Source organism: Leptonotus elevatus, chromosome 12 (assembly GCF_054856555.1).
Source record: "Leptonotus elevatus isolate MCC_2025b chromosome 12, RoL_Lele_1.0, whole genome shotgun sequence".
NCBI lineage: Eukaryota > Metazoa > Chordata > Actinopteri > Syngnathiformes > Syngnathidae > Leptonotus > Leptonotus elevatus.
The window spans coordinates 15,300,500-15,322,376 of NC_141250.1; the positions used below are offsets into that span (position 1 = coordinate 15,300,500).

General features: G+C 39.7%; 1 protein-coding gene and 1 long non-coding RNA gene across 2 annotated transcripts; one reads left to right on the forward strand and one right to left on the reverse strand.

Annotated features, from left to right (window-relative positions):
- Positions 1–461: 461 nt before the first annotated feature.
- Positions 462–8,432, reverse strand: LOC147164720 (uncharacterized). Its single transcript, XR_015096615.1, has 3 exons — positions 8,342–8,432; positions 6,394–6,553; positions 462–639 (listed from the first exon to the last, which is right to left on the reverse strand). It is a non-coding gene; the product is annotated as an uncharacterized LOC147164720 (long non-coding RNA).
- A 2,165-nt stretch (positions 8,433–10,597) lies between these two features.
- Positions 10,598–20,819, forward strand: LOC147164721 (indian hedgehog B protein-like). The gene is made up of 4 exons (XM_086090565.1): positions 10,598–11,529; positions 12,794–12,951; positions 13,115–13,218; positions 16,918–20,819. Exons 1-4 carry the CDS (start codon positions 11,221–11,223, stop codon positions 17,580–17,582), a joined length of 1,236 nt encoding a protein of 411 aa, XP_085946691.1. The 5' UTR covers positions 10,598–11,220; the 3' UTR covers positions 17,583–20,819.
- Positions 20,820–21,877: the final 1,058 nt, after the last annotated feature.

The window sequence follows — 21,877 nt, forward strand, 5'->3', positions numbered from 1 at the left end:
ACAAGACCTGAGAGGGCGACAGCTGTCTCACCACAGCACAGATCCAGTGTGTGACACAAACAAACAAAAGTACGCTCTATAAATATAATTCCTGCGAAACAGTGAAACTTGAGAAATATTTTAATACAAACGAGTAATGAATTTATTGATACGTTACTCATGCCAGCCGGCATTTCTCAGAGCCGCAGAGTGGTGAACCAGCGCGGTGGCATTGAAGTGGCGTTGAGGGATTGTGGCGATGCATGTTCCGAGTTATGCAGTTGACCAATCGCTGGGCTGGAAACTGGCAGCCGCATCACAGAGGGAGCCACTGATCAGTACCAGTCGTTGAGCAGGCCATCTCTCTTATTTGCTGTCTCGCCTTCTCTCCACTTTCTTGTGGTCTTTATCTCAGTTTTCTTTTCCACTGTTGCTTTCTTCCTAGCACGTATTTGTGTTGGTAGGAAATGTGATTCTTCCTCATTTCCTTCCTTCCTCCCTTCACAAATACATAGACAGAAACTTTTTTCTTCTGGTTCCTTTGTCAGAAGATTTACAGATGTGTTTGTGATTTCCTTGGTGAGGTGTCCTGAGACATGCTAGAGAGGAACAGTTGGAACGAGAGAGTAAGTGGCTCCAGACGGGCACGTGTGGGCTTCCCTGAAGGAGCAAAAAAAAAAAAACAGATACAAAACATTCTTTAAAAACTAGATTTTTCTCAGTTGGATTATTTATTTTCTTGTACTTAACCATGTACTGTAGATCCCTCTAATTTGAAGATTAATCTTAAATCAAAAGAACCACATCAACTATGTTTTGCGACATTCTTGAATGGATTACGTTAACATGTAGGGTATTGAACTTCTGGGTTTTCGGTAGTGTATGGGTTCCACACAGTCTGTCTGGATTCAGGTCTTAGCCAATGGAAATATTCAGGCATTGAAAAATGGGACACTTTGGAAACTTCCTGGCTTGGCATTCTCAGGCCTTTCCACAAATTCACCTGAGGTGATCCTGCTGTATGCTGTCTGTGATGTCCACAATTCCCAATTTAATGCCACAGTCCTCAGTGGAGTTACATTGGTTGAGTCTGAATTGGGAGCGCTTTGTCCATTGCCGTCTTTACCTTCTCTTTTGGGCTAGAGTCATTCTTGCACCTGACTAGTCTGAGCAAGTCAGTCATTATGCAATATGCCCATCACATGAATTGAATTCGGGAGCTCCTAAACACAATAATCTGTTTAATCTGTTGTTTCTTTGTGGAATTGATCCCAATTATTTAACTAATCAACCAGCTTTACCATCCCAATACCAGGGTTGTGAAATCTAGGTCCAGAAAGTAAAAACCCTGCCACAGACTGGCTTTAGCGTCAGGTGCTTCTACTTAACTGGCAGGTAAACAAGCTCATTGAAGCGCCTGTTGGGTAGAAGCACCTGTGGCTAAAGTCAAACTGTTTCAGGGTTGGTTCTCTCTGGACCTGGATTTCCCAACCCTGCCCATTAACTAAAGTTCTTGCAAGAATTAACTAGATTTGTCAAATGCACTGTAACTTGTAGACAACTTAATTTCATGTCTTCTGCCTGAACAAGTTCACTGAACGAAAGTTCATGAACTTGTTCATATTTTAGGTAAACATGAAGTGAATGTAATGTATTTATACCTAGAGGTGGCAGAAATGGAACATTGAAAGGATCAAATCATTTGGAACAATTGATTCAGAAAAATATTGGAGCTTTTGGGACGTTCGAAACGTCTCCCCACAGTGACATCTGGTGGCCAATTGTAAAATATTAAATTCAAAGAGTAGAGCAGTGTTGCCAAGAAATTAACTATTGGCTGGTTGTCATCACCTAATTTACACAACTGGAAATCGTCACATACTGTAATTGTGTAATGGACGCCATAAGAGAGAGAAATGACATCATGGGAAACAAAAACTAAATAATTCCCACCCCGTCAAAATAAGTAGAGAAGTACAAATGAGTTTTGTGTTGCTGATTCTTGGTTTGTTTTTAATTTTGCCTTTGAAATAAATCATCAAATCTCAACATGATGTATTTGCTTTGATGAGACCCACAGTAGTATCACATTTAATCAAAAACATTTCAAAGGCTGTTTTTGTTTTTTGTTTTTTTGATGACAGGGCATCTTAAGTTTTGACAGAAAGCATTAGAGAGGAAAAAGAATGACCTGAAAAAACAGACCACTCGGACCGGGAATTGAACCGGGGTCACCTACATAATGGGCTACATTGTGCAAGTGCGTTACCGGTGAACAAAACCACCGCACTCCAAAGTTTGCTGGCATTTTATCATGTAGGGTGAATCAGCAGCCAGGGCAAATTATTTTACATACAAAGTATACTTAGGTTGGATATTTTTTCAGATTTAAGACATTTTCATATAGTGCAATGGTAGGATTTTATTCAATTTTAGAAAAGGGATAACATGTTCACTTACTGAAACAATTTGACGTTTGGAGGCGTAATGAATGAATGAATGAATGAATGAATTTAATTTTTCAAACATATACATATAAAAAAAAGTAAACAAGAGAATGAAAGAAAAAATCGACTCAAAGATATTAAAAATCATATAAAACAAAAACATGCTCTATACATATGTTCAAAAAAGGAGTAAAAAGAAGTCAACACTTTTTAACTCATACCCCTATATAACTTAATGAAACATTCTCGACTCAAACATAATTCAAAACACAGTCCTGTACACTCACATGAAGTCACATAAAAATACAACAAAACAAAGCACGGACACCAGAGCGCCTTAATATTTTTACATTTTGTCTATGGCACTATGGGCATTAATGATTTTATATTTTAGTTTTTTCTTAAACCGATAAGCTTCAGCTCATCATCAAGACTATTCCACATTTTCACACCCAAAACTGAGAAACATCTGTATTTTACATTCGTCCTCACTTTACCTATTTCAAAAATAATCAAACCCCTTAAATTGAAGATTCATTTTCTTAGTTTAAAATATTTTTGAATACAAATAGATAATTGAACACAAAACGTAACTGCCACGTGACATTGTGATTTTGAGACAGATTTAGGAACGCGATTCGAATCACAAGTTGCGCCTGGGTTCCGGTACCAACCAAAACAAAGTTTGGATTTTGCCATCACTATTTATACCTAATGAACGTTTTTGTGAACCAGCGCTCACTCCAGGAGAAAACCTTGGCTCAACAAACAATAAACGAACCTTCATATGTAGGAAGGCAAACATATTATTTGGCAGTCCAAGCCTCTGGGACGACACGGCCCCCACATCCCTCATCAAAATGTTAAGCATGATGGCATCTTAGAAGGGGGGAAAAAGAGCCCGGAGATCTAGAAGGTAAGTTACTGTTCTGCTGCAGGGGGTCTTCTTTGCTATTAAGTAGGTGCAACGATGTTGCTAAAGAAAGATACAGAATTGCCACATTGAAACCTCCATACTCTTGGGCCATCACAGAAGCAAGCTTCACATCAGTCCGTCTGCTATTTTCGCTTTGCTTGTTGTTTGCATCCCTCTACTCATCTGCCTCTCCTTGTCAATTGTCCAACTTCCACTTCTCTTCCCTGTTTTCTGCCCAAAGCTTCCTTAGCCCAGCTGGCATGGCTTTCCTCGCGGTGTAGTAAAATATAAATATAATAAGGACGTTTTTGAGCTGGTGAATCCATTCTGAGCGGAGAAACATCACCACAGAGCCCACAGATGTGGCACACACTCAGGAGAGCGAAAGACTGAGTTGGAGAGAGCGGGGGGGGCACGAGGGAGAATGAAACCTCACTTGACATGAAAAGAACATTGACTACATTATTGTTGACCTTACCCAACTGTTGTGCTTGTTATTAGGGAACCTCGTACAAATTTAACCAAATCTTCGTCTAATATGTGCGCGGAATCAAAAAGATTTTTTCTCAGACCCAACCCAAAAGTCTCCTATTCTGGGATGTAATTATTAATATGGGATTCAAGTGCATTAAGAAGTAGTAATTTGTGTGCAGCTGGCTGGTGTTTGTACTACTAACTCCTTGTGTCAATCTGTCCAGCCAGACATTTTCTCGGGTATATGCATGCGCGCTGTCTTGATGACACACATGAATGCTTAACCTCGGACGCGTGCCTACCTGCGTAAGCTTGTGTGCGTGCGCATGTTTCATGTGCTTGGTATCACAGCACAGTGAACTTCAGTCCCTTGGCCAAGCTTTTTGTTTGCTTTAGCCGTGCGGTGGCTAGCCTTGCCCGCTAACGCTGAGACACATTTAGCCTGTGCTCTACTTTTGTATCATCCTGCTTTTACTTTCCCTTTATACACATGAACTACACTGAGCTAGCCTTAACAAGAATGTTAGTGATTCGGGTGACCAGATTTTCACATTTAAAAACGTTACAAATTAGCTGAAAATCAAATATTCAGTAAATCTTTACCAGGAACAAATTTACTAGTCAATCATGGTGGCAGGTGGTATTATTGCTTTAGCTAATTCTAAATGATATTTGGTTGAAAGCGCAACAGCGCTAAACAAGCAACACACTCACCATTATCCAACATTTTATACTCAGTCCCAGAAGCTATTGGAAGCTAGCTGTGCTGTTTACCTCGCACCAGTAGCTGCACATTGTAAAATTGGAAATATATTGCCAGAAAAGCAAAGCCTGTATTGCATTTGACTGGCGACCGCAGCATTAGGCTAGTTGGACTACATTTCCCATGATTCTCAGAAACGGAAGCAGGAAGTAGTTTGGGTTCTGGTCAAGATGCAAATGAGAACACAAACGTAAATTTAACAGTTAAATTATTTTTTAACTCATTCACTCAGAGTTCCAGCCATTTTCACTGCAGTAATCACCTTCGCTCCCGGCTGTTTTACTGGATTTTGACTGATTTTGCAAGGCCCACAGAATATTGTGTTCTATTGCTACAAAAACATGGAACCTACCAAAAGAAAGATGAGAGTTTATTTTTTCATCAGGAAATATGTATATTTGTATCTGTTTCCGTTTTGCAGCAATTAGCCTTAGAATATAGTTAAGTTTCATCAATATTCACAAATCTGTTGAAAACTTGTTGCAACATGGCCCTGGTTGATCTCTTATACTCTGCTGCCACCTGCTGGTCGTTTTTGTAATAACTACCATTGCTTTAAGCGACCTCTTCAGGTCAGGGGCTGCATCAAAGCCTTCTGTATGCTCTAGCATGAAAAACTTAATAAAAAACATATAAATACGTTTTTGGGACCATGGCCAATATTTAAAATATTATGTGTTTATACGTTTTTGGGAGCAAATGAGTGGAATGGTTTGTCACATGAATCGCTATGATAACTGCGTGATTGCCATACAGATGGGCCAAAATCGGAACGGTGGGACGGGGCCTGTGTAAAAACGGGACAAAACATTGTTGCTGGCAAAATCCAACGGTCACCCCTAGCAACGATACCTTGCTTTACTGTTCAAAGTAAGGTTTGGTGGTTTCTACTGACTTTTCCATCTCAAGGCAAAGAAAACCCAAACTGCACGACCAAACGTGTGATGTTCACCAGTTAAGATCTACGCTTCCACAGCAGACGTCCAGTCAAACTTGATCCACATGTCTTGGAAGATTAAGACTTACGAGATCTCTGACTGAACCACTCCAAATACTTAGAGGCCCTGTGTATAAAGATGTCGTTTTAGGTGTTTATTGTGGTCAGGGGTTGGGCTCCGGAGTGTGTGGAGGGACAGAAAGGGAAGGAGGAGGAGGAAGAGGGATGGTGGTTTTAGCCACCAGCTGCTGTTACCTAGCATAACGTCCTTTAACCCCCATTACGACAATCTGCCGCAAGCCACAAACACGCTAGCTACTACTGCCTGCAAAACAACCCAAACTCACTTGTTTACCAGATAATGCGCCATGTAGGCACTCTCACCCCAAAACCTCCACCCTTACACCCCAGTTTTCCGACATGTTCCACATTTTCCCTGTTTAATTTGGTCCCAGCCGCCCGAGTTTTCTTTAGCGTCCCGTCTTGTTTGCTTTACTTCTTCCACAACTTTTCCTTTCATTTCTTTTTCTGCCTTTTTTCCTCAGTCAAAATCTGTGTTGGTTACAGCAATTGGGTATGCGTGGGTAACCCTAGTGCCCTCTTCTGTGTCTCATTGGGCTCCAGAGTCAGTAGATAAAAGTCGCAAGAGATTACGGGCCTGGCACCCATCTTCCTCTGTCCTGCCACTGTGGCCTCTTATTTTCTGGAGAAAATTAATAACTTTAACAAACATCAATGGGAAAGCAGACTGATGCTGGTTGGGTTTTGCTTGTGCGTGTGAGTGTGACCATGTGAATGTGCTCTGTGAACACATGCCTTGGATATGCGTGGGTTCGATGGTGCGTTTGTGGGCCTGCGTGTTTGCCGGAGCTCATACCTTAAAGGATGTGATCCATAGCAAGTAGCGTTGAAGGAGCCCGTCAAAAACGGAACACGAGAAGGAAACCGAGCCAGGAAGGGGGCACAGTCTGGTTTGGTGTGATGGCATTGTTTCCTCCTTGGAAGACCACAACGTCCTTTCTTGAGGCCAAGACGAGCTGGGAGACAGATGGATGAAAGGGAGGATGGATGGATGAGAAAATGTGACCACTTCTGAAGCATTGTCGACAGGCACGCTGAATAGGCAGCGTGCCTGCTTGGAGCCACGCCCGTATTTATGATCTTCAAAGGAAGGATGGCACACACACAAACGCACACTCACGCACACTCACGCACGCACGCCCACTATATGTGATAGTCGCAGAAAAACATGTGGTCGAGCAAATGTGGATACTCACAAATTTGCATACGGTTGCTGCCGTTTGCATGCGTGCGGTTGAATGCGTGAGCACTCAAGCGCGGGAACGCGCGAGTATCAGTGGCTCTGCAGTTGTGCGTGTCATTTCACATGGCACATTTGTTTATTGTGCAATTGGAAATACACTTAAACAAAGGTCAATCCAGGGCAAGGTACCATATTTTGGGAAAGATTTAAAATAGCCCTTTTACATGTGTGAGTAGATGGTTACTCCGATAGACATTGGTACATGACAAAAAATTAAATCTCTTCTTTTTTTTTCAGCAAAACCAAGATCACCAAAAACAACACAAAAAAAAAGGAACTAAATGGTGTTTAAATCGTATCAATATGGAACGGATTACACAAGTTAAGACACTTTAAAAACACTCAAAACAACGCAATGTCCTGTGATCAATTTTAACAAAAGGAATGACGTTAAGACCTTGAGGGCTCACAGTTTCCTTAAATGTGGCCCAAATTATAAAGAGGCACCAGTTTCACAATGTATTTGGCTACTGGACTCCCACGCCATCGCTAGCTAGCTACAGACAAAAAACGTTCAGGAAAATGGAGTGGGAAAGGTATGCCTTCTTGTATTATCAAAAATAAATACGGCGCTAATAAAAAAAAATGGTGGCATTGTACTATTATCGTCTTGTCAAATTGAATGCAACATCAAATGTCCTCAAATACCTCAAAATGAATTGAAAATGTTGATATAAAAAAAAGCAAGCTCGCTTTCAACGGTCAAAGATGTGTTATCACGCTGTGCCTGCGATAAACAGAAACACTGCATGAAAATTAGAAAATCGAAAATAAGGCAGAAGACAGGCAGACAGAAGAGATTCCACTTTACGTCATACCTAGAAATGGACGCAGAAAACACATTATTAAACAGCTGGAGAACATTTTTGTCAGGGGAGCTCAAACATACCTGATAGATAAATAAACGTCATTTCTACTTATTTCCAACTGTCAAATGTCACTTGCCACACTAATAAAGTAGTAGTTTCAACTGGCAAAAGTGTGTTACTACGCTGCGTCCAAAGTTCGCCATGTTTGTTCATCTCTGCTTGTGTATTTACGGTGGATAGCGTGCGAAATGCGGCAAATGCAAGTACTTCCTGTACTTCTAAAGACCAAGATTCTCGGGGATAGAGCATGCGCAGAACACATACCAAAGTTACGTTCAAAGGAACCCCAATCGCGCTCATATGACCAAACATTCAGGTTAGCAAATGGGCAACCCAGGGGTCTTATTGGGGTTTTTAAAAACCTAAATAATCAGGCTTTTGTGCATGTTTACATGGAATTTAGAACCCCGAATATTCCCAATATTCCGATTTTGAAAGGGTTATTGACTACATATAAAACGTACATTTACCCATTGACTATTAAGTATGATAGCGTAGGCGCTAACTAGCTAAAAGCAGTCCGAGTTGAGCATGTGATAAGTGGGGCGATTCTTGGCAAAGTACTCACATGAATCTGCTCAAAAGTACACTTGACTTATCTTAAAAATGTACAAAAATATTGACATTGTTACCTGAAAGGGAGAAAAACAGTATCTTATCACACAATAAGGTCATATTGTATTACTTTTCCATGGGTGTCTCATGTTTTTTCGCCTTGCTACCAAGACATCTCAAAACACTAACACCCCACATTGAGTTACAAATCCAAACAGATCTGATACATTCAAGGTCTAATTTAGAATCAGAAATTCCACAATCCAAAACACTTTTGTTTTCATACTATCGCACAAGAACATTAAGCAACAATGTATAAAAAGTGACCAGAGCAACCTACAATCATATTTCAACATGATTCCATTTCCCATTTAGTTGTATTCAGTTTTTGTTTTTACATTTCTCATAAATCTTCAAATTGTAGTTTAATATTGGGATGTGACATTTATCTAATTCAGTACCGACTTGGTCTCTGCTTCCCTTTGGTGCAGCTTACAGCCCTCCAATGTGATTTACAAGCTGTAATCTTAACAACCGCAGGAATGCAATTTGTCCTCATGGATCACTGATTGAGTGGAGTTGAACGAGTTTATGATTGTGCTTCTTGCATTGGAGCAGCAAAAAAGTGTATCTTTGTCTGCAGTGACTTGACTGCAGCTAGACCCTCGGTCTCCAAAGCAATAATTACTTCTAAGATTATATATGAGAGCCTTTCCCTTACAAAGCTGGAAGCGACTCAAAAGAAACACTAACACCTTTATGACAAAGTTTGATTTCCTCGGTTGGCGTGTATGGGCCTTTTGCTGGAAAGTTCTACACAAGTGTCGGTTGACGTTCTATTTCAGCTCAAAAGTAAACACGGTTCTGTTTGGCTGTTTGCCGTTTATGTGAATCTCTCTTTGTTGTCTGCCCTCCGCCAAGCAACATGAAACGGAGCAGCGCTGCTAAAATACTTTACGGTGTTTACGCTCGCAAATAATAAAACATAAAGTGTGTGGACATTCAGTCTTGTGCACAGTTCAGCTCATTCAAAGGAGGTGGCCAGAGAAACCGGGGGGAGACCACTGAATTTCTGCGGGTAAATATTTGAGCAGCTAATTTGGAGGGGCTGTGTTTGCTGGTGTTAAAAACAAGTGTGTTAAAATGTGTTATTTGTGTGTGTAGGCACGTGTGTGTGTGTTCAATGAATCTAGATTATTACTTAGAATGATTGTTGGGGCTACTTCAACTAATTTGTTCAGGAAAAGGGTTTCAATTTGTCAGCCAGTAACCAGATTATTCAGATTGCCTAGCTAACAAGTATCCGGGCCTGTTCAGTCAACTGACCTTTGACCTTTTGGCATTTTATAATAAAGTCTTAGAGAGTTTTTCTGCATTTAACGCATCCTTTTGTGACAAACTGGAGCAGAAGCCAAATTAGGGCACCTGAGAAACAGTTTAAGGTTTGTGTGCCTTGCTCAAGAGCAGCATTGCCCACTGGATTAAAAATGGTTTGGACCCTTTAGTTCAGCCTGCGTTTTAATTAATTTTTGACTCACATTTGAATAATTTAGAGTCTCCAAAACATGCATGTTTTTGGGTGGGAACTTCAGAGAAAAGCTATTCGACTGTCTAATGATCAATTTTGATTGATCACGATTGATCACTTAATTAAAAAGGCTTTTTAAATCAATATTATTTAACAAAAATTCAACATTTAATGAGGACGTCTTCAAAAAAAATTATCCACTGCACACCTCATCCTCCTCTTTTTCTAATCAGTTAATTACTCGGATAATTGAAGAAGAAGAAAAAGATGGCCCCAATAGTTTGACATGAACAAATATGCGGGATGTCATATGCTAACATTTATTAAATGCTTTATTTTAATGCATGTAGTCATATTTATTGCTCAAACACAACTTGTGCTACCTTTAACGTAACCATCCTGTGATTCATCTGCGTTGGTACATGATTAATGCAACAATTTTTTTTGTGATTAATTAATTAGTTGAATGCTTTAAAATGTAAAACTATACACACCAAGGATTCAAACTCACAACTGTGGAGCAGACATGCTTCCCGCTAGTGCACTGCGCTCCTTCAAAAAATCACTTGGTGACAGAACATAACAAGGGCAGAAAAAAACACAAAGACAAAACTGACAAGTGATAAGTGGCGGCATTGAAGGACGAAGCTGATGTTTGTCGGATGCCTGCCAGCGCAGTGCAGTGTGCGTGCGTGCGTGCGTGTGGACGAGTGCGTGCGTGTGGACAGGATTCTCCCGTGCGCACTGTGCCCACGTCGAGGGGCGGAGTGGGTGGCAAAGCGGGGACAGATGAGGCAGAGAGGGAGAGGAGGGCAGGACTGGCAGGGTGCGGTCTGAAATGGCAACAGCTCGTCGCTGATCACTCAAGTGGAGTCGATTCAAGTGGAAAGCTGCAGCCTGTTGCGCGCAGTCGTCTCAAAAAGGAGCATCAAAAAGGTTCACAATCCACGGGGGATGTTGTGACACTTTTCACGGAGCAAAAGAAGACACAGAGAGACCACCACATTAAAAACGTGGACGTGCTGCTGCTCTCTCTCTCTCTCTCTCTCTCTCTCTCTCTCTCTCTCTCTCTCTCTCTCTCTCTCTCTCTCTCTCTCTCTCTCTCTCTCTCTCTCTCTCTCTCTCTCTCGGTCTGTCTCCCTCTCTCTCTTTCTCTCTCACCCACCTCATCGACTTTGAACCTGTTTGTTTAAATCCGCGGACTTTACAGCCTGCGCACCCACGGCTGTTTCTCCAAGCGAACTTTTCCATCCAAGTGGGAATTTTGTCGGCGCCCTGATGCTGAGGTGCCCGCTGGAGTAAAAAAAAGCGATTTGGGGACAAAGTGCATACGCGACTGTCCCGGACCATGGACTCGACAGGTGAACCGGAGACGTACTGAAGAAGACACACATCTCCCTCGGGAGAGTCCTCCCTCCTCCCGGGGCGATGCGGATCCCCTTCCTCCTTCTCACCGCCTCTCTGTGCGCCATGGTTCTCCTCCTCCTCGCACCTGCCTCGGAGGGCTGCGGACCGGGGAGGGGGTACGGCAAGAGGCGGCTTCCGAAGAAGCTCATCCCGCTGGCCTTGAAGCAATTCAGCCCGAATGTGGCCGAGAAGACCCTGGGGGCGAGCGGGCGGCCCGAGGGCAAAATTACGCGCAACTCGGAGCGCTTCAAGGAGCTGACTCCCAACTATAACACTGACATCATCTTCAAGGATGAAGAGGACACGGGCGCGGACAGGCTCATGACACAGGTGAGGAAGAAGAAGATGAGGAGGAGGAAGGAGAGCTGGGAACACTTTGCAAGTGCTCATGTGCGGACCGAGACACGCATTTTGTCCCATGCAAGTGATTTAAGTCCGGTGTGGTTAACCGTGTCTATGAATCACTTCAAAACGAGCAAAACCTCACAGTCGCATCAAACTATGCGCTCCATGTTTGCTGTCAGTTAAATATTTAAACCAAAAATGATTGATTTCATTGATTCATAGCTTCACCTCCGGAGCTTTGGTTTCTGGAGTTAAAGCTGCTGGGATTTTCGCTGAATGATGAACAGTTGTTCTCACACGTACTATTTTGAATGTTTGTAAAACAAAAAAAATTCCTTGTCGTGACATTTGAAAGGAGCACGAACAATTTAGGCATATAGTGGTAGTTCTTGCCAGTTGTAGTCAGTTTTTAACAGGGTTGGGCACATAAATACACATAGGCCTATTAACTGTAGTTAGCAGATAAAAGTGTTGGCATGTGGAGAGAATCCATGCTGTTTAACGTGTATGTATATATATATATATATATATATATATCCCCAGTAATTGTGATTTTTCTTGTGACAAATATTTACATGTATTTATGTATTTATTTAATTATGTATTTATTTTAGCTTCTTTTTTTATTTGCTTCCCACTTTGTTTCAGCTCTCCATGCCCAACACAATATACAACAGATCTTATGATCTTTATACGCCAAAAAAAAAGAAAAAAGAAAAAGCATCCTTGTACCTTTATGGGTACATAGCTAACATAATAGCTTGCCACTGGACTAGTACAAACACCTTTGTTACACTTGCTGGCGCTTTGGCATATGCTGCATTGTCAAATAATAACATTATTAAAACTGCTTGTTTAAAATGGTAAAAATAAATAAATAGATACATAAATACATAAGTTAGCTCCATTTTGAAAACAAAAAAAATGGACCAACCATGGGTTAATTTGACCAAAATTTGGTTGTATAAATTGCTCGCACAAACCGTAATGCTGGGTCAAAAAAAAAAAAACAAAGGTTATAAAAAATGACCAACTTGCTAATTTTGGCTTGTTTTAAATTGAATTGTTTTGTACAAAAAAAAGTGTTGTTTTCTTCAAAACAACCCAGAAAGTTGGGTAAAATTTACCCAAGTAGTGGGTCGGTGCCATTTTTGACTAAAATGGAATTATTTTTAACCCAGGAATTTAAATTGCGCATGCACCATTTTTTTAATGAATTTTCCAATCTCCCGTGTCCACCGACTCTCAGCGCTGCAAAGACAAGTTGAACTCCCTGGCCATCTCGGTGATGAACATGTGGCCTGGTGTGAAGCTGAGAGTGACAGAGGGCTGGGATGAGGACGGCCATCACTCGGAGGACTCGCTGCACTATGAGGGACGTGCTGTTGACATCACCACCTCAGACAGGTGGGCACCGCAGCAGACGATTTACAATGTGCATTAGCAGCGATGGGTGATTTCAAACAGTAAACGTTTGGGATCATAGATTTACTAATAAAGGTTGTTGCGGCGTGCATAGATGCTCGGTCAAGAGAGTCCAAAGTACTGATGTTTATGTCCATATTCACAGGGACAGAAACAAGTATGCCATGTTGGCTCGGCTTGCTGTGGAAGCTGGATTTGATTGGGTCTACTATGAGTCCAAAGCGCATATTCATTGTAGCGTCAAGTCAGGTAAGTAAGCCAACTATTGTATATGATAGTGTGGAACTGCTTTGTGGCCATCTATCCATAACGATAACGAGACTTGCAAATGACATCGTTATAAATTCACTGCAGAGCCAATTAAAAAAAAAAATTGCATGTCACTGTGTGTGTGCGCGTGTGTGTATGTGTGTCTCTGTCTGGAGACAATAAAGCATTAATTGTAGCAATTTTTGATTGCTCTCGCACCAACAGAGATCCATTTTCGTAATGTGAGTCTACTAGGACGATTTTGATGATAGGATATGAGCCACTGAAAATAGCACATTTTCAAAAATAATATGATTTTAATATAGTTGAAATCACAAATTAAACGATTATCTCAAACCATTTTAATGGCATTTCAAACATCTTCCATTATTAAAAATACAGTACAGCTTACACATACGCGTACACATAGATACTGCAATTATTCGAAAACTTTATTTGAAAATAAAATAAATACATACATATGTAAACAATTGTACATATACAACAATATATATACTTTTTTTTTTTTTTAGCTAAAACAGCATTTTGTTCTATCAGTATTCTAATAATGATGATGATGATAATGATGATGAAAAAAAAGTTTTAAAAAACATCAATGGTGCCAAGTGTCGCAGCCTCGTAGGGTTAAATGGCATTTCTACACCCCCCCCCCCCCCCCCCCCGCCTCGCACCTGTCACTGCAAATGAATTATGTTGCGGGTTCCAGTTTGACAGCTGTGTATTATTTAGAAGCGGACCACTTAAAAAGCAATCAGATAACAGATAACGTGCTGATTGTATATTTCAAGCAAGTCCTTTTATGAATCACAAATCATCGAACAATAGTTGAACACATTCCATTGCAAGCTTTTCAAACTGTTGCGATATTTTGGAGGCCCATGTCTGGTACCGCCAGTTATTTGATGCCAAGCTACATTCTAGCAGTCCATTGAGGTTAGTAGGCTGTGAGATGATTAACTCTCTCTTTGTTTTGCTGTTGCTTTTCCCCTCGGTGGGTTTCTCTCAGATCTCTTATCGGAGCCTTATCACCTCCTGCTTGCAGACCTCCTTCTCTGCGAGCCGCATACTTACACAGATACACACCTTTGACAAATATTTGGCCGTCTTAAGACATGCCTTAAGACACCCGCATGCATAAATCAAATATGTGTGTGGATTCGCTTTGAATCAGTCAAGTAAATTGACTTGACACGATTCCACAAATTGGTGTTAAAAAGTCGATTTAAATTCTGTTCCATATGTTCAACCTCAGCTTTGCTCACCTTTCACTTGCTATTTTTTTTTTTCAAAATGTACTTTCCTGTCTATTTGACCCCAGGCCAAGCTTAGATACAATCAGCTGGTTATCCATTACCTCTCGCTGACTACCTCCTCTTGCCACCTCGTCTCACTGTGTCTTAAAGAGCCACAAGGAAGTAAACACCGGTTTACCGTCTGGCTTTCACGAGTCTTTCGGGAACAAAAAATGCATGCAAAGTACATAGAAACTATTTGGTATTGTTGATTTGAGTCTGCTTGAATCTCAATAATAATAATAATAATAATAATCATAATAATGGGAAAAAAGTGTCATGTCTTGTGCCATGTCAATATCTGTCACATTTTTGACTCGCCCGAATAACCCCAAAAAAATGAAAACTGAGATATTCATATATTCTAATTCTACAGTTAATTACATTTAAAATCATATACACCTCAAAAATTGATAATGTTGCACACTCTAAAAAGAGAATTGTTGAACCAATTTAAGATTACCAACTTAAAAAATATATATAATAATAATAATAATAATCACTTCAGTTGGTAACACACAATTGAATTAGTTAGTCCAAAGTGCCCATTTTAAATGTCATTAATTATGAGTTCATTAAACTTAATACTTTGGATTGGAGTCACTTTGATTAAATTATTTCAAGTGAATATATTAAGTTTAATGAACTCAAAATTAATTAAACTTAATATATTCACTTTGGACTAACTTAATTCAATCATGTGTTGTCAATTGAAGCAATTTTTTTTTTTAAGTTGGTCAAAAATTCAATTTGTAATCTTAAATTGGTTCAACAATTCTCTTTTTAGAGTGCAGCAATTTTAATGTTCCCAGTTGAAAATCACTGCTTTTGAGCATTTAAAGGTTCAATCAATCAAATATCCATAGCGACCAGAACCTTAGGAAAAACATATTGACCCAGAACATTCTGAAACTGTTGAAAGTCCACTGGAAAGTAAATTCCTATCAACTGAGATTTTAACTCTTTTAAAGTTGTTAAGGTTGCTACAAGTTGGCTAAAACGCATTTTGCACATCGTCTATTACTCATCACTTGTTTCCGTACACTTAGATTACAATTGTAACTTTTTTGCTGCAGGGAAATTAAAATAAAAACCTTACATTGACACAAGCAGTAAGTAGATAATATTTTGTCTCTAATTAATATGATGACGTCATAACTTTTCAGGAAACAGGTAACGACCAATCGTGGCTCAGTGTGCTAATGTCACATGACCAAACTCAGAAAACTGGTGAGCCGTGATTGGTCGTTACCTGTTTTATGAGCACCTGTGATCACATTTTCAGTTGACAGCAAGTGGCAAAATGTGTTTTTAAAGGTTTAATTGCAGATGAAAAAGTATAAAGTTATCACATTTATTCTGGACGATATATTAAAATGTTAACTGCTGAAAATGGCTCAAAGAGTTAAGTATCCCTTTAAGGGGGAAGTCAACCCAAAAAATTGTCCATTGCCACTGAGCAACATCGATGTCATCTTCAGTCGACAGCAAGTGGCAAAAACAGCCCCCCCCCCCCCCCCAAACATATTTTTTTTATGCTCTATGCAGCCGCACTAGTATAAATATGGTATTCTGGTTGACATTGTGTTAGCGGAATATGAGCTAAGCAGCGAAATCCAGCCATTTTTGTCCATCTCAGGGGGCGGCCATTTTGCCACTTGCTGTCGATTGAAGATGACATCACAGTTGCTCAGGTAACAGATAACAACTGATCACAGATCAGCTTCAGAAAACAGGTGAGCTATGATTGGTCATTGTCTGAGCCCTGAGCAACTATGATGTCATCTTCAGTTGACAACAAGTGGCAAAATGGCCGCCCTCCGAGATGGAGAAAAACGACTGGATTTTGCTGCATAACTCATGCCACAAATGTAATATTAATCAAAATGTCATGTTTAGACTAGTGAGGTCCCATATAACCTATTATAGGCAAGAAACGTGTAATTTTTTTATTTTTTTATTTTTGAAATCTCAAAATTGACAGTTTTGACCACCCGATCTATTGTTGTCAATAACTCGTGAGTAATATCTGCGACATGTGGACCACATTTCATATTTCATGAAATGCAACCAATTTGACTCGGTTAGAATCAGCACAGGCCTCGTGATGTCTTGTGCCGTTCAAAATGTTGCTGAAGACGTTATCTCGCGTGCGTGCAAGTACGCTGACCAAAAAGACGTTGAAGACGTTATAAACAGTCGGTCGCTAATCTGCTGAGATAATATTGGCCTTTAGTCAGCGTCAAAATCCAACTTGATTCATGGAGCAAGTGCGAGCCTGGATTGCCGTATGTGGAAGTTCAAGTGTGGCTCCTTTGAGAAGGTTCTATTTTATTTATTCATTATCAAATGCGCGTCTTGATTTTCTTCCATCTGGATTTTACAGAACATTCCGTGGCGGCCAAAACTGGTGGTTGTTTCCCAGGCGACGCTGAAGTTACCCTTGAGGGCGGAGTCACCAAGCAGATGCGCGACCTTCATCCCGGCGACCGTGTTTTGGCTTCCTCCGCAACCGACGGCCGCGGGTGGCTTCTCTACAGTCCAGTGCTCTCCTTTTTGGATCTCCAGACGAACGTCACAAAGATCTTCACGCTCATCGGAACCAACACTGGACTTAATATAACGCTCACGGCGGCGCACCTCATTTTTGTCACAGACTGCGAGGGCCGACTCAGCAAAGGCGATGTGAGGACATCGTTTGCCAGCGGGGTGAAGCCGGGTCAGTGTATACTGACCTCGCAAGGAACGGAAACAACTCAAGCTGTGGTGACTTTTGTGGAGGAGAGGCAGAGCACCGGCTTGTACGCACCGCTGACCCAGCACGGGTCTATAGTAGTGAACAGCGTTTTGGCGTCCTGTTACGCTGCTGTGGACAATCATCATTTGGCCCACTGGGTTCTCGCCCCGCTGCGGTTCGTCCGCACCCTCATGGGCCCTGCAGAACAACAAACTGAAGGAGTGCACTGGTACCCCAGGCTTCTACAGCGTGTTGGGGAAATGCTACTGGGCCCTAAACACTTCCACCCTTTGGGAACTGAGCGAGGACTCTGACAGAAGAAAGAATATATTGAAGAGAGCAAAATAGAAAAAAAAAAAATGTTGCCATCGATGTGATGTTTTATTCACTCCACTTGTCTGTATATGCTGTAAGACACAAACCGAGAAAGTGAATTCCGATTTCATATATGTTTTTGCTTTTGGTCATTTCACTTTCATGAGGCTATTGTGATTCAGGAGTGCTAGAAAACCACAAATGAGTAAGCACTTGGTTATCAGTAGGGCTGGGTATCGATTCTAATTCCCTCAATTCGATTTGATTTAGATTCACAAGACTTTGGTTGGATTCGATTTTTCCCGATTCTATTCACTTCAATTCAATCCGATATCAATTAAGTATTGCACGGCAATTCACAAATGTCAAGGACATGATAAAAACTTCACAAATATTCAAATCCACTGTGAGCCGGATCAGGCCCGCAAAGGGGTTTAATCCGGCCCGCGAGACGATTTTATAAAGTAAAAAAAACGTGTTTATGTTTAACCAATTAATCAGCCAGCCACAATCAATATATATAAATTAGTAATTTCACAAGCAGTCCTCAGATGAGCAATGCAACTTGTACTAGGAATCGTCCTGGGTGAGTTACGGTTTGTTTACATTTTTTTAAATATGACTCAAATTCAATTCAAATTCAACACAAATAAATATGACAGGGATTAACGTCCTTATAACTTCATCAACTGTGCCACGCAATGCATTCTGGGAATAATATGCATGCGAAACAGGTCGATTTAACATGTCCGGAATTCATACAGGCAAAGTGTTGCTACGTTCCACCCGTGCACTTTAAGTGTTACACAATTATTGACATCAGCAAGGATGAGATGAAAATATTTTCATAATCTAATTTAAGTATTGTAAATATAAATGAAAAACATTCTGAATTGTCTGTAAGAAAATACTTTTCAGCATCTGTGACCAACAAATTGTGAATGAGTGGACCAAAAAAAAAAAATCCCACAGACACACTCCAAAATCTTATGCTATTAATCCCAGTGCTTTCCTTCATATGATATAAGAGTCATTCAGTTTTACCTTCGAGCACCTTAGCGTTCAAAACGTCTGTGATGTGTTTTTGCTGCATTTTATGAAAACAGAACATTCAACAATCAGGTTCGGCATTCATGTGTACTCAAGTCTGAAGTCTTCAAGACGAGAGTGACAGTGTGTGTTCAAATTTTGGGATTGCTTCTTATGACTCCAGAAAGTCAAGGCAAAGCATAAAGGAATTTGAAAAAAAAAAAAAAAAGCAAACAGTGACGAGAGATCATTTATTGGTCTGTGTAAATGTTTATTTTTTTAGCAGTTTAGTAATGAAGTGAAAGTAATTACAAGTTTACTTTGTTTACTGTTTCATTACTTTCCCTTGTTGTCTGATGTATTTTTTTTTTAAATAATAAGTTGCAAAAACATATTTACTATATTTATTTTAACATTTTCGACTGTGTTAATATTATTGTGATTTTTGTTTTTGGCTGAAAACAAGACTTTTTGGGGGGGGGGGTGGCTCTGGAAAATGTTTTTTTTTTTTTCAACAAACTTAATTTATCTTATGATGTAGTTACATAAAAAAAAATTACATACATTTTACATGACACATGGCTTGACTTTCAGATGAGCCGGCTCGAACATTCCGGCCAGGTAGACGCCCCCAAAAAAACTCGGACACACTCAACCAATTAAAATAAAATTTCATTTTCATAATGTTATCACAGTTGAATGTTTGTTGTTTGTATCAGGTGTTGTATCATCAACAAATGTGTGGGTCCCGGTTGTCATATTCAATGAAAACCGCAAGGAGCTGAGTACATAACCCTGAGGTGTTCCAGTACTTCTATGACCTGTGATTGTAATGACGAGTCGAAGTATTACTTTCTATGAAGGAAGGTCTGCTCACAGGCTACGAATAATTGTTCAAATAACTAATTGTGGGGTAGCCAGAGTTGGTCCTGCCCAGAAGTAGAACTTATTGTGTCTGCTGTCCTGAGGATGTTCAATTTCATTTCCAGTTTTATCATATATGGCAACGCTTAAAAGTCATTGATAAATCGAAGCAAGAAAAAATGGCGCTGCCTGTATGCATCAGGGATTTTGACAGAATTCAGGTTTTATTTGTTCTCGCCGTCTGGGTTTGATTAAATGATCTCATCCTGGTTAAATGTCTTTGTAACCTTATTAAAAATATGTGTGTGCCTTCTAAATCGGCCCCACAGAGCATCGGTAGATTTTGATACAAGCTAATATTTGTATCTCAATGGAGAATTTTGTCCGTCTAAAATGAGGGAATAATCTAGCACTGATGCAAGAAAGTTTGACAGATTTGCTTTCATAATAATTATATTATTCATTCATGCATCTTCTTTATATCAGGTGTATTATCTTTAGATTTTTTTTTTTTTATTGTGCTACGTTTTTTTTTTGTAAGTCTCAGTTTTCTGGTCAGTAGTATCTACCAAAATGCATTCGACTCAGGCTGTATTCAACTACTGTATAACTCTAGCTGTTAATATATGATGCTCCGTTATTTTCTTCTGTAGTTTCTTGTATTTGATGACTTTCTTTGCATGAGCATTTTCAGTTCCAACCAACATGTATAAAACCCAAATTTGAAATGAATGACATTTTCTGATGATTTTCTAACTAACTTTTGGTTCAAATGCTTTCATGGAGAAACAAATTCCGAGGCACTATGCCGGCACACTGTGTAACGATACTCAAAGATTTGTCAAATATTTATATTAAGATATTTTCAGATAAATTATTTAAAGATCTATTTTTAAGAATATTAATGTATATGTATTTTTGGAGCAATGTTGTGCATTATTTTCTTTTTTTTAATATTTAACATAAAGTTGTTGTTTTTATTACAAACAAGAATGTGTTTTCTTTAAAAGCAAAATGACATTAAGAGATAAAATAATTATGTAATCCCATGTAACTCAGATTGTTAAACTTGACACTTTTAGCACCACAACAGTTAAAATAAATAAATGAGCAGGTGATAATAAGCTCGAGTTAGTATGAGGTGGTGTCAGGTTGGGCTGATGTTTGCTTTCAGTACCACGGACAGCAATTCAGATTGTGTTTTCTTCTTCTCGTATATTCTGTACTTTTAGGCAGAGGACACCCTGCTGGTGGCAGCGATCATTGCATATAGCAACCACCAGGGGGCGTCGCTATCTAAACGCCCAAATCAAAGCTTGCTCCAAATAAAAGACGGAAAGTGATGGAGGTTTGAAGTCCTTTTTTTAATATTGGTCGGGTGGGTAAGGAAGGTATTTTTATATTTTGAAGATGTTTCCACCCCATAAGTAATCAGAGGAGACTTGCTTTAAGACAAATAGAGAACCAAAGTGATGAAAAATAAATTCAAACAAAACAGCTTGTTGAAACGATAAAAAATAAAAAAATAAATTAAAAAAAGTCAGTTTCTATATGTCTTGCCTCCATATAATCACAATTTAATCTCTTTGGACCACAATACACTGGCAACATTTTGAGGCTAGAATGATGGGAAAACACAAGGGAAAGGGGCGGTGTGCTAATATCCAATATAAATCTGCTCAAAAACCCTTTATAAAAAAATAAATAAACAAAACATTTGGTGGTAAAACAGACCTCAAAAGTAATCCCGGTAGCATTGTCTTGAATGAAAGGTCTTCACACAACATCACATGGGAAGTCAGCATGCTCACATTAACTCACATACACGTATGATTATTTTTTTTATATAGAATATGTAGCTGTCATCACTTGGCAAAATTACATTTATACACAACAAATGCACAATTACATCTGGAACCTGTGATACCAGCCAGCGCAAATTTGTTAGTTGTGTATGAAAAGCTCCCTGTCAAATGGACCTGCTCCTTGCAGGGATTTGTCCCATGACAGTAGCAAATAAATAAAGACTTTCTGTTCCAAAACACATACACACACACCTCACTCTCACTTTAATACGGTAATAACAAATATGTTGAGTCTGTGAATGTGTTTGGACTATGTAAGAGCGGAGAACCTGACATAAGTACAAAACACTCTGTAGCATCTTTAGTTGGCAAATACGGTAACCGCTATATACGCTAATATCATCATTGCTTGGCAGCATACAAAAATAAAACAAGTAGCTCTGGTGCATATTCGGAAACGTTTGCATTTGTCGGCAAAGTCGTCTTGATGGAAATAGGAGAAGCTGATTTAAAAGTGAATGAAGCTGGCTCAGTTAGAATATGTTTGATTAGAGTGTGATTAAGTCCGCCTAACTATAATCCTACCAGGAGCAACT

Excerpts from the sequence above, each read along its gene's own strand:
- LOC147164721 (XM_086090565.1), top strand. The coding sequence starts at position 11,221 with ATGCGGATCCCCTTCCTCCTTCTCACCGCCTCTCTGTGCGCCATGGTT. Across the intron at positions 12,952-13,114 it reads GACATCACCACCTCAGACAG|GGACAGAAACAAGTATGCCA; the intron begins GTGGGCACCGCA and ends CCATATTCACAG. Across the intron at positions 13,219-16,917 it reads TCATTGTAGCGTCAAGTCAG|AACATTCCGTGGCGGCCAAA; the intron begins GTAAGTAAGCCA and ends TGGATTTTACAG.